This window comes from Rhinolophus sinicus, linkage group LG05 (genome assembly GCF_036562045.2).
Source record: "Rhinolophus sinicus isolate RSC01 linkage group LG05, ASM3656204v1, whole genome shotgun sequence".
In the NCBI taxonomy this organism is placed as follows: domain Eukaryota; kingdom Metazoa; phylum Chordata; class Mammalia; order Chiroptera; family Rhinolophidae; genus Rhinolophus; species Rhinolophus sinicus.
In genome coordinates this window covers 79,191,205-79,203,443 of record NC_133755.1, presented here as the reverse complement: position 1 = coordinate 79,203,443, position 12,239 = coordinate 79,191,205, and the positions used below count along the sequence as shown (strand labels likewise).

At 50.7% G+C, this 12,239-nt stretch overlaps 2 protein-coding genes and 2 non-coding genes across 7 annotated transcripts; 3 read left to right on the top strand and 1 right to left on the bottom strand.

The window, feature by feature from the left end:
* Positions 1-1,809: 1,809 nt before the first annotated feature.
* DDX39B (DExD-box helicase 39B) lies at positions 1,810-10,982 on the top strand. Of its 4 annotated transcripts, none has more exons than XR_002136156.2 (11): positions 1,810-1,964; positions 3,194-3,522; positions 4,322-4,449; positions 4,744-4,836; positions 5,842-6,025; positions 7,029-7,147; positions 9,086-9,217; positions 9,824-9,933; positions 10,049-10,174; positions 10,284-10,431; positions 10,765-10,982. XR_002136156.2 is itself a non-coding variant. In XM_019715551.2 (11 exons), exons 2-11 carry the CDS (start codon positions 3,312-3,314, stop codon positions 10,779-10,781), a joined length of 1,287 nt encoding a protein of 428 aa, XP_019571110.1. In that variant the 5' UTR covers positions 1,811-1,964; positions 3,194-3,311; the 3' UTR covers positions 10,782-10,982. The 4 variants fall into 4 exon arrangements, 3 of the variants coding, with proteins under 3 accessions (XP_019571110.1, XP_019571112.1, XP_019571111.1); XM_019715551.2 differs by having other exon boundaries at positions 1,811-1,964; positions 10,030-10,174; XM_019715553.2 differs by having other exon boundaries at positions 1,961-2,542; positions 10,030-10,174.
* On the top strand, positions 2,680-2,755 carry LOC141571961 (small nucleolar RNA SNORD83). The gene has a single exon (XR_012496995.1). It is a non-coding gene; the product is annotated as a small nucleolar RNA SNORD83 (small nucleolar RNA).
* On the top strand, positions 6,075-6,151 carry LOC141571962 (small nucleolar RNA SNORD83). The gene has a single exon (XR_012496996.1). It is a non-coding gene; the product is annotated as a small nucleolar RNA SNORD83 (small nucleolar RNA).
* An 8-nt stretch (positions 10,983-10,990) lies between the features above and the next one.
* MCCD1 (mitochondrial coiled-coil domain 1) lies at positions 10,991-12,220 on the bottom strand. Its single transcript, XM_019715554.2, has 2 exons — positions 11,995-12,220; positions 10,991-11,478 (listed from the first exon to the last, which is right to left on the bottom strand). Exons 1-2 carry the CDS (start codon positions 12,160-12,162, stop codon positions 11,290-11,292), a joined length of 357 nt encoding a protein of 118 aa, XP_019571113.1. The 5' UTR covers positions 12,163-12,220; the 3' UTR covers positions 10,991-11,289.
* Positions 12,221-12,239: the final 19 nt, after the last annotated feature.

Here is a 12,239-nt window from a genome sequence, read left to right as displayed (position 1 = left end):
GTTTCCCCCCCCTTTCTTCCGCCTCCCCGCCCTCACCTCCAGTTCAAGCCGTTGTTGCTCAGTCTAGTTGTGTAGGACACAGCTCCTGGGCTCATGCTGGTGTTATGAGCCTTGCACTTCCCCCCATGCAGCTGAGGCAGTTGGTCGGTGAGAGTGCAGCCGGTAGCTCACGATGGCTGCTGGCCACTCATAGCAGCACACAGTAGCCTGCGACAGCAAATGGTACCCCATGGCAGCTCAGCAGCTCTTGCCAGCCAGCTGCCGGCCCCTCGCGGCAGCCCAGCTCCAGGAAGAGCTGTTGTTCACAATCTTAACTATAGAGGGCGCAGCACACTGACCCATGTGGGAATCGAACTGGTGTCCTGGTCGTGGCGCTCCCAACACCTAAGCCACCGGGCTGGCCCTAGCTATTATTGTTTCTGAATATTTATGACTCAGCCTTGAACTGAGTTTAGCAACAGGTTAGCAACTTAATAGCAACTCGGAGAACTGAGGCAGGAGATGGCCACTCTCTTAGTGGCCTTCCACTCTCTTTGAAGTGACCGTCCTAGCAATGCTTATTCGAGTGTTTCTTCTTTATCACCTTGCTTTATTTTTCTTCAAAGCACTTATTACTACTTGACATGTTTATGTTTGTGTGTTGTCTCCCCTGTTATGTGAACTCTGTGATGACAGGGCTGTTCACTGCTGTGTCCCCAGATCCTGAGATAGCATTTGGGGCAGAGTAGGGAGGATAAATACTGTTGAATAAATCAATACTTAAGGTTGGAAAAACTGCCCTTCTAGGACACCATCCTTGGGTCATTTACTGTATTTCTTTTGGCCACAGAAAACAAGCCTGCTTCCCCAAGGACTTGGACCAATGAGGTAACGCGCGGTGCGTTTATTGACCAGACTCTAAGCAGAGGCAGGATACAATAGAGAAGAGGTGTCTACATCCTGGCTCTGTCACCTTACTAGCTCTTATTACTTTGGACACGTTGCTTTATTCCCTAAGTCTGTGCTTGTCTATTGAATGGGAATAATGGTACCCACTCCTTAGTGTTAAATGGTTAAGTGTGATAGCAGGTAAAGGGTCAAATGTTTGTGGTCGTTTTTATTAAGCAGCAGACATCAGACCTGACTTCTGTAGCATTATTAAAGACGGGGGTATCAAAAGTCTCATTCAGGAAAAAATCCAAGTTGAACAATAGAGCTGCTGGGAGCGGGGCTAAGAACATTCTGGTCGCATTAACAATATTATGGAATGTTGCATAACCCTCAAGCCCTATCATTTAACACTTAGAGCAGAATCTAGACCTGTCTCCCGCTCAGTGGATTCAGAACACCATGACTGGCAGCCCCTGTGCACCAGCGTAGGGCCCTTGGGGCATCCGCTACATCGGCCAACATTATTTTTTGGAAAATGCCGGGCCATGGTCCCCAAGGCTGGGAAAGGGTACGGGCAGGACCCCGAGCACTGATCACTCCCTTCGCTCAGCTGTGGCCGGACGTTCCCTAGCTCCAGCGCGGACGCCCCCAGGTCACCTTGACTACCGCGCGAAGGACCCCGTGGGAACGCGCAGTCCCCTCCAGCCTCATCCCTCCCTTTAGGGGTGCCCAGAGACAAGACCTGCGTGGCAAGAATATAAAAGAAGTGAGGGGCGTGGAGAACAGCAGGACAAAAGAAGAAAGATATCAGTGCAAGGGGATGCTGGTTTCCTTAATGCGTTTTGTTTCTAACAGTAGTGGAGGAGTTGGAAGTGGCGTTTAAAAAAAATTTCAGACAGGCGTTTTCTAAAGGCAACTCCGGAGTGCGCGGAACTACAGCACCGTGGACGGTCTTTCTTCCCGGTCCTTGCGCATGCGCGCTGGCAACCAAGAAGGCGGGAGGCCGGGGTAGAGGGAAGCCGGGAACCGGAAGTGAAGGCAGATTTCCCTCCTTCGTCGCTGCTGCTGCCGCCATACGCGTTCGCCTTGCTCAGGTATGGTTTGGCCTTTGGTACCATCCATTTCCATCTGCGTTTCGTTGAAGCCATCCTATCGCATGGGCTCCTGATACTCCTTCCACAGGCTATGGTCTGGTCGCTGGGGCCTAGTTGGGTCATCATTTTCATCACCCTCATCCTTTTCGAGAGCAAAGAGCTCCTGGGGGGAGGTAGGGAAGCTAAAAGTGGCCCGATACAAGATGGTGGCCTCGGCGCCATTGTGTTCCTTTTGCTCTTGGTTCCTCTCGTGAGCTTCTCGGATACTGGAGGCCCTGCAGACGATGAGAGGCGGCGCTAGGCCTCCTCTGGTCCTGGGCGTTTGCGGAGGGCGGGCCTTTTCTTATCCTGGTTCATTTTTGGGTCTTGTCGGGCTGCGGTGGGGATGGGAAGAGCCGGCTTACGGGCCTAGTTGGACTTTTCTTACCTCGTCTTGCCCACCTTTATTGGGAACGCTTTCCAAATGTTTTCGAGTCGTGTCAGTGTGTGTGTTTGGAAAGGAGTCTTACCGAGGAGTAACGCAGTGGTGACGTGAGGCCGTTTGGTGAATATTGTGTTAAAGCCGGAGCGATCTTCCAGTTAGTACTTTCTGAATACTTTTAACGACTGAGCCATTTCTCTGTCCTCGCCCCGCCATTAATTACGTAGATTCTTCAAGCCCCAGAAGGAGGTTATGAGGAGTGGGGGGCTGGTGAGCTGTGGGAGGTGAATGGCAGCCACATGATGTTTTCATTTTGAGAAGTGAGCGCTGCGCAATGATGACCTTAATCTATCACCCTTGACTGATGGCTGCTACGTTAGGGGTTGACACCTTGAAATTATAGGGAAAGCACAGGTGTTCCTTTGAGGATTTTTCAGGACTTGTCTTCATCTTAGTAAGTCATGACTCCTGTAAGTCATTGGTTATATTCTGCTTGTCATTATTCTTTCTCCTCACTATTGTTGCTTACGTATCAGAATTTATAAGCTGGTCTTTCCCTTCCCACTTTCTGGTTTCTCCTACTCTGATGCTAATCTTGTTGGGAACCTGTGCCCTAACCACCTCTCTTGGAACCACTTTTCCTATTTCCTGTATTAACTTTGCTTTTATGTTTTTTGTTGTTGTTACTTTTATTTCCAGGTGAAGGTTTCATAGTTTAGGGAAAGTGGGAAGGATGTGGGGATAGAAAAGAGGTGATGAAGGCTTTGGTCATGACTGACAAGTCTTTTTCTGTTTTTTTCTTTCTTAGCTCTTCTGTCAGAAATTAGTGTCTCCTGTTTCTCAAGCCCCCATTTTCCTTCCTTGTTTTCACTCATCCTGCTGAGCCCCCCAGAGACCCCTCCCCTTCTCCCCCTGCCGGCCCAGTTATGGCAGAGAACGATGTGGACAACGAGCTCTTGGACTATGAAGATGATGAGGTGGAGACAGCAGCTGGGGGAGATGGGGCTGAGGCCCCTGCCAAGAAGGATGTTAAGGGCTCCTACGTCTCCATCCATAGCTCTGGCTTCCGTGACTTCCTGCTCAAGCCAGAGTTGCTCCGGGCCATCGTTGACTGTGGCTTTGAGCACCCATCAGAAGGTAAATTTTCTCTTGGGCTTAGAGTACTCATTATGCGCTCTAAAGATACTAGAAACACGTGTGTTCATGGTTCTTCAGTGGCACAGATTTGTATTTCGGATAGAGTAGAAAATAAGGAAGTACCAGAAGTACCAAACATTATTTTAGTGCAAGAAGAAGTTTATGTAGGCTGGTCTTTTATTCATGACAGCATGAAGGTGCTAGTGATCCAAACGCAACTGGGAGGCCTGCCATTTGTGCTTTTTTTCTTGTCTGATAGTGTTTAGTTTTATCACTTTGACTTGTGATATTAAATTTCAGGAGAGGAGCTCGTTGTACCTTTAGCCCTCCTCTTCTGTGCCAGGCCAGTTCTGGTCTCTGGAAACCTTTATTGCTGGTCTAAAGATGGCTGGCTTCTGGGTCAGGTACCAAGTCTTTCATTTAGTCCAAGGTTGTAGGGTTACATGACCCAAAGCATGGCAGCCTAAGTAGGAAAAATGGCCTGTGGCAGGCACTCATATGTTATGGGTTGTTTAAGATTAAGGGAAATAGGGACAGAGTCAGGAGCCAAACAACCTAATAACCAAGGTGAACTGTTGGTTATTAGGATCGGGGCGGGGGCTGGACTTGGAGGAGGCTAAAGCGAGAACTAGGAGGGCAGGGCCTGAGATGAATTTGATTGACTGAGGGAGCAGCGAGGTAGAAAGGGTCTGGAAGTTGACAAGGACCACTTAAGAATTGGGTGGTGAGAAATGGGTTTGGCATGGTGGAAAAGGTTATTTGGAGACGAAGCCTAATTTATTTTTTTTCCTGCTTCTAGTCCAGCATGAGTGCATCCCGCAGGCCATCCTGGGAATGGATGTCCTCTGCCAGGCCAAGTCTGGCATGGGAAAGACAGCGGTGTTTGTGCTGGCCACGTTGCAACAGCTGGAGCCAGTTACTGGGCAGGTACAGTTGGGGAGGCTGCTGGGAGGGCATCGTGGTTAGGAATGTTTGGGCAGGGTGTTTTTGTCTCAGCTGCGTGACGCGTTCAGAGCTGTGAGCGCTGGTTGCTAAGATGACCTCTGTCACCCTTGATCGAGGACCATGGGGAATATGTCATAGTAATCCTGGAGTTAATGATTTAGACCTCAGAATTGAAGTCCTATGTGATCTGCCAGGTGTGCTTTTGTGACAATTACTACCTCAGAGGGGATAGTGAAGGCAGATACACTATCTGTTTCCATCTATTTCCCCCTCAAGGTGTCTGTGCTGGTGATGTGTCACACTCGGGAATTGGCTTTTCAGATCAGCAAGGAGTATGAGCGCTTCTCTAAGTACATGCCCAATGTCAAGGTAAGCCAGGGTAAAGAGACCTGGGAGAGTCTGCGGGTGTGGGGAGCCGGAGACTTGTAGACCAGCTGTCTTCGTGTCCCACAGATACTAAACACCTGCACAGGAACCTCACTCGGGTAATAGGCAGTAAGTTCCTGCAGACTTGTGTGTACGAGAGATGTACGTTCTAAGGCTTATCTGGATTTGCATTATAACCTCAGAGATGTTTGCTATATTCTAATTTTGGAGAAGCTTTAGTTTGCCTTGCATTTTAGCACATTGTGTAAATATCCTTTGATGGATTTCCCCTCCCTTGAAACTAGAAAGCAGTTTTTGGTGTTATTTAATTCTGCACTAAGTCCCAGATCCTCAACAACTATTCCCCTAATGGTTTTAACGTGGAGTAATACATTTAGCCCGAATCAGTGACTTCATAGGGTTTGTGCAGAGGATTTTAAAACTCTGGGGTGAGTTAGGAAAACTTGATGTTCCATGAACTTTTTTTTTTCTTTTTGAAATTTTATTGGGGAATATTGGGGAATATTGGGGAACTGTGTGTTTCTCCAGGCCCATGAGTTCCAAGTCATAGTCCTTCAATCTTGTGGAGGGCGCATCTCACTGGCCCTTGTGGGAATCGAACCGGCAACCCTGTTGTTCAGAGCTCGGGCTCTAACAACTGAGTCATCCGGCCGCCCCTCCATGAACGTTTTTGGTGGTACTTGACACTTCAGTGATTCGCTCTGCTCATTCTTACAGTGAAGCCTGGCCTTAGAGTCATGGGAAGGAGCATTGTTAGGTTAAGTCAGAGAACTGAATGTCCAGATTAGCCATGTAACTTTGGGCAAGTCATTTTTGTTTCTTGGTTTCAGTGTTCGGGGCTATAATAATTTTAGATTAGATGATCTCTGATGTTCTTTTTAGCTCTGAAATGTTCTAAGAATTGGCTTAGATCTACTGAAAGGATGGGAACTGTGGGAAGATGGGAATCACTGCTTCACCGAGAGACACTTTTCTCCTGGTTGGCAGGTCGCCGTGTTTTTTGGTGGTCTGTCTATCAAGAAAGATGAAGAGGTGCTGAAGAAGAACTGCCCGCATATTGTCGTGGGGACCCCTGGCCGCATCCTGGCCCTGGCTCGAAATAAGAGCCTCAACCTCAAACACATTAAACACTTTATCTTGGATGAATGTGATAAGATGCTTGAACAGCTCGGTGAGTGGCAGCGCCGGGTGCGCTGGTGATCTGGGAGTTGCCTTTTGGAGCCAAATGATGTTTATTTCATATAGGAGCACTTTCGTGCTGGGACGACTCTTAATCTATCACCCATGACTGATGGCTCTGCCTTCCCTGTTTGGTCTGTGTTACGCTGTGGAAGCAGCCTTGGTGCGCAGGGAGAAGGGTGTCCTCCCTTCTGTGCTGGATGTTTCTTGTCTTTGAGAGGAGGGTCTCTGCTGATGGCGGACATCAGTTACACTACTGCCCTTTTCCTTATAGAGGCCTGTACTGGGTGTCACTGGGGGCAGTAAACTGAAGGAGGAGACGGCCGCCCTCCTGCCGTCCTCAGCACAGCATATAGTAGGAGACTTTGTAGCCGAATGCACCTCCAGGCTTCAGTTCTAGGACTAATGGGGAGAGTGTGGCTGGAGTTTGTGGCTGACTATTCTGGTGTGCTAAGTGGGGTTAAGGACAATTTTCTGTAAGAACTCAACTTTGGTGAAGGACATAGTCTTAGGGACGAGTCATTCCAGATGATCTTGGGCTATTCTAGCTATAAGGTGGCCTCCAGGTAGAAATGTCATTAGCCTGATTGGATAGGAAAGTGATCCAGAGGAAGCATGGAAGGGACTCGAACAGCTGGGGCGTGGGGAGAGAGGAGGAGGGAGAAGGGCCCTGTAAAGTGTTTTTCAAAGGTCTTGCCTTGGGCACCTCTGTAGTGGGCTTTATCCCCTTTCACAGCTGTGGGCTTTGGGGTTTCATCGTATTTCTTGCCTGGTTAAAACACAGCTGGAATGTGATTCATTGCTCTATCGTGTTATTACTGTAGATGTGATTTCATGGAGGTTGGAGCAAATAGAGCCCCGAGGCCGAATTTTTCCTTGAAATGCCTCGTGCTTCCTCATTTATGTCAGTCTTCACCTCAGTGGGAAACCTGTTTCTGGTCTTGGCTCATGACACAGGCTTCTTTTGCCTTACAGTTGTTTTCCTTTTCTTGCAGACATGCGTCGGGACGTGCAGGAAATATTCCGCATGACCCCCCACGAGAAGCAGGTCATGATGTTCAGTGCTACCTTGAGCAAAGTCATCCGCCCTGTGTGCCGCAAGTTCATGCAAGACGTAAATACCCTCTACCTTCTCTTCCTCCACTCCCTGCCCACTGCCTCCTCCCCTTCCGTGCCCGCTTCCTCCAGACTCCCTGGTCCTTCAAGCGCCAAGAAGGGGGCACGTGCCCATCTGGGAGTGATGACTCCTTGAAGACACACAGAGGCAGAGCCAGCTAGTGTTAGGGTCTGCGCGGGTGCCAGGGAAATTCCGGAAGACTTGGTCGGGTTAACGTGAGAGCGGGTAGTGTTCGACTTTTTTTTTAATCGGCATTTTTGAACCTCTTCTCCCTTTTGGGGGAGGGCAGAATTTTTTGCCCTACTCCCCACCCATCGTCTCCTGCGTATCCCCTACAGCCACGCACCCTCACGGTGGCATCAAGCGTACAACTGGAGCCTTCTGCCCCCCCAAACTCATAACCTCCCGGTGGCAGGAGAGCGAGAGAGGGACAGACAGATGGCAGGGCATGTCCATAAGAAGAGCAAACAGCACAAATGAATCTGCTCCCTCCCCACCTCCAGGGGTGGGGGCCTTTGGCACCTCAGTCCCCGATCCCCTACTCCTTCCCACCCGCACCTCCTCGCACTCCTGGAACCTCGGTTGATGTGAGCCGGCATCAGAGAAGCACCGTGGCGCGACGGGGGAATGCGGACAGCACCCGGCGGTGGATGGCGGCAGCGGAGGCCGCAGGAAACGTGACCAGGAAGCTGAGGACCAAACCAGCCTCTTTTTCCGTTCCCGGTTTTTTTCCTGAACCCAAGGCGTGCCGTGCTCCTCCTTTCCCCCATATGTGTTGGGTGGGGAGGGGTGTCCTGAATGGGGTGATAGATTTTTTTCTTTTTAATACTCGGGAGAGGGGTATAGGAAAGATAAAAGTGAGGAGCTCCACTTGGGTGTGACCAGGTGGGTGTTAGGGTTTGGGGCTAGGTGGGCCCGTCGTATAAGCAGTGGAGCATGTCGTTTACCTCCCTGCTCTGCTTTCATGGGCTGATAACCCCTCGCTGTATTTGGGCTACAGTTAGATTGGAAGGAGGCCGTGGGACTCCTTTTTGGAAAGCCCGCCTTCCGCGATCGGCTTCTGGCTGTCTCCCGTGGCACGCACGTCCTTTCTCGAAATCCTGGAGCCTGGGTCTTGAGGTTCACTATGTTCCCAAGTTAGTGAAGAGTGCTCGGAGACTTGGCTCTGGAGTTGGGCCTTTTGTCAGCGTCTGTCTCTTTATGCTACCTTCCCTTCAAGGGTCGTGTGTTTTGGTTTTTTAAAAAAGACAAAAGCATATCTGTACCTCTGAATTTCTTACCACCTTCCATGTAACACTGTAGATGGTTTGATTCTTAGTTCAGAGACCAGTCTCATCTAAACTATTTCCTTGTGGTCAAGGGCAAGTTGTTACTCATCTTGAGTAATTTTTGCTTCTCATGGCATTTTGATTATGCACGTAGTAGCATTCCCTTTTTAACGTAGGTAAGGTCCTTCTGGGTGAGAGAATTCTGAATGGAGCAGCCCTTGGCCCCTCCCCCATATTCTTAACACCCACTCTGACGGAGTTACTCAGACCTCGAGTCAGTATTTCCAGTCATTTCCCAGGTGTTTGGCTCATACTCTCTTTGAGAATCTTCTCCCATTGTTTTTTCCGTCACCACCTCCATTTGAGGCATGGCGTCTTGCCATTGGGTGGTTTCACTGCTCCTTTTCCTCCCTCAAAGTTCCTTACCCGTGACAATTTTCAGTTGGGCAGTCTTAGAACTCCACTGATAGGAAGGAAATTAGATCTAATGTGGAAGAGATCATATTAAAATGTGGGTGTTTTGGGGGGTGCGGTGAAGTTTTCAATCTTCTTTCTCCTCCCCATCCCCCCATGGGGTGTATTGGAGATCAACTTCCTCCACCCCCCCCAGGTTTAACCCCCCCACTCTGCCCTCCTCCCGTCCCCCACCCCTCCCCCTCCCCCCCAGCCAATGGAGATCTTCGTGGATGATGAGACGAAGCTGACGCTGCACGGGTTGCAGCAGTACTACGTGAAACTGAAGGACAACGAGAAGAACCGGAAGCTCTTTGACCTTCTGGATGTCCTTGAGTTCAACCAGGTCAGTTGTTCAGGGTCCAGCAGAGGGTTGAGCGTGTCTCCAGCTATAGCAGAAACCTGTATTTACTGCCCTGTTATTAAGGGAACCACAGCTGTGATGTGAGAGAATGGTGGAGAAACTCTTCAGTGAGATTTTAAAAATAATATAAATGTCTTAGAGCTGAGAACGAGCAAGGTGGGAATTGCTTTTCTGTTCCATCATTGGCAGACAGGTACTCAATAAGTGAAAACTTCAGCACATAAAATAAACCTCAAAGAAATAAAATCTTTAAAGGGTTTTGATAAAGTTGTAAAAGTCCTGAAATATCTTGATCCTGTTAGGTTCTTAAATTTGTTTCTTGTGCTTTTTACTGAGAAGTGTTCTATCTCTTTACCCTGTTATGTGGTTCATTTGCACTAAAAACTGCTTTGTAGAATTAAGGTCAAGTTACATTTAGAGCAGAAGACGAAAAATATGACAGGGACTAAGGAATTCCTTTAGAAGAGTGTAATTACTGAAAACTCACACAACCTCTCACCTACACGGACACCCCCCAACACGCCACACGTGCGCACATGCACCCTTGCACATACATGCGCTCACATGCACGCACGCGCCCACGCACAGGTGGTGATCTTTGTGAAGTCCGTGCAGCGCTGCATCGCCCTGGCGCAGCTCCTGGTGGAGCAGAACTTCCCGGCTATCGCCATCCACCGCGGGATGCCCCAGGAGGAGCGGTGAGCTGGGGAGGGGCTGTGCTGTGTCTTTGGGAGGAAAGGAGACCATTGAGAGGAGAGACTCGCAACATTTTTCTAATTTCCTTTCTCACAAAGGCTTTCTCGGTATCAGCAGTTTAAAGATTTTCAACGACGGATTCTTGTGGCCACCAACCTGTTTGGCCGAGGCATGGACATCGAGCGGGTCAACATTGCCTTCAACTACGACATGCCCGAGGATTCCGACACCTACCTGCACCGGGTAGGCCCGGTGGGAAACACCTGCGTGTCCCGTGCCTTCCACCCTCAGCCCTCCTTTCGGGGGTCTCCATCTTTGGGGTCTTCTAGTCCTCCCCTCTGTCATCCTCCAGGTGGCCAGAGCAGGCCGGTTTGGCACCAAGGGTTTGGCCATCACGTTTGTGTCCGATGAGAACGATGCCAAGATCCTGAATGACGTGCAGGACCGCTTTGAGGTCAATATTAGCGAGCTGCCCGAGGAAATCGACATCTCCTCCTACAGTGAGTGCTGGTCTCGTAACCTGAACTCCCCACTCGCCGCCGTCTCCTTGTTCCTCACTGTTTTCCTGAAGTCCCGTCATGTATGTAAAGGCTCTAGTAGGCAGTGGACACCTCGGCAGTTCTCACCCCCGGGTCTCGACGCCGTGTTGGGATGTTCAGTTGACTTCTATATGGGGTCTCTTGTCAGATTACTTCCCTTTCTGCACCTCCAGTTCTGTGCTTTGGACCCTCTCACGACGCAGACATCTGTACTGAAGGGGCGTGGGTGTTTGTGCCAACCTCACCTTTGCTTTTCATGTCTTATTCTAACTGTGCCGTGTGTTTTCTCCTCAGTTGAACAGACACGGTAGAGGACTCATCCCCCATTCTGGAATGTGACAGTCTGTCCCTCTTCAGGAGATGATACCAGGTGTGGGGGTGAAGGAGACACTACTGCCACCTCTCTGGACAGCCCCCAACCCCACCCCCCCACGCCCCTCTTTTGCATCACCACTTCTAAACCCCCATTTCCTGATTTGTCAGAACTTTTTTTTTAACAAAACTAAAAAACACATGTGTCTGTGGTATCTGTAAACGCTCCTTCCCTTTATTGGACTTGGGGTGAGGTTATTTTAGGATGTGGTCCGGGGTGTATTCCTGTAAGGACTTACACCTTGCTGGGGGGCAGAGGTCTGGGAGGGGTCAAAGTGGGGATGTGGCTAAAAACACTGGAGGTCACAGCTTCCCAATTTCTGGCCCTTCGTGGAGGCGTGTCCTGTTTTCCGTAGTGGCCTGGGAGAGGCTGGTCATGACTGCAGGGCTCAGGGCGGGCGGTGCGCAGTGTTTCCAGTGTTGGAGGGGAAGTGAGGGCTGGGAGGCTTAGGTGTCTCCTCCCAGGCTCTCTCGGTGTCTCCTCATCTGTTCCTTCAGCTTTTGGATCTTGAGCACCAGGGCCTGGGCTTCCCAGGCCCCTTCTTGCCCCTCGAGCAGGGCCTGGTACAGCTCCAGCTGCTGCTCCAGCAACTCCTCCGCTTGTGCCAGCTCAGCTGTGCGGCTGGGCTGCGGGCCCTGGGGGCGGGGGTGAGGGGGAAGCGCCATAAGCCAGGGCCTGGGCTGGGGTCTGCTGGAAGTTGGCAGTTCTCCTGTTCCTGTTTTGTACCCCATTATCCTGAAGTCATCTACTGCAAATAAAAGATACTTCCTGTCTTAGGCCTAGGCCTCTGGGGGGCAGTTAGGGGTCACTGGTTGAAGGGCTGTAAGCGGACCCATTGTACAAGGCTGTGGAGTCACGCGAAAGAACTGCTGCCCCTCCCCCTCCCCCACTAATAATTAACTGTTAGATGAGGGGAAATTCCTGTTCAAGGACTTCATGGACTACAGGAAGGGAGGGGTGCGGGAGGGCCCAGGTCTGGAGTGGGGGGGTGGCAAGGTCCTGGGAAGCTGAGGGTTGGGACTAGGCAATAAGCTCCAGCGCTCTGGATTGGTGTCTGCTGTCAGGTCTGGTGCAGGATGAGACGGGATTCCCCTGGACCCCAGGACAAATCTCCCCTCTTGCCCTCCACCCCCACTCTTGGTGCTACTTACCTTGGTGGGGGACCTCATCTTCCCACTGCCTGTGGAGCTGCTCGGCTCATCTGCACTCGCTTTGGGGCTCTGGGAGCAGCACATCCGGGAGCCCTGGGGAGCCAGGGGCCAGGAAGGCAGGAGGCGGCGGCTGCAACATCGGGAGAACCAGGGCAGAGGGAGGGCCATGGCGGGGAGGCAGGGAGGCGAGTGAGCTGCCCAACCACCAGGAGCTGGCTTCTACCCGGCCTGGCCTCGCTTCAGTG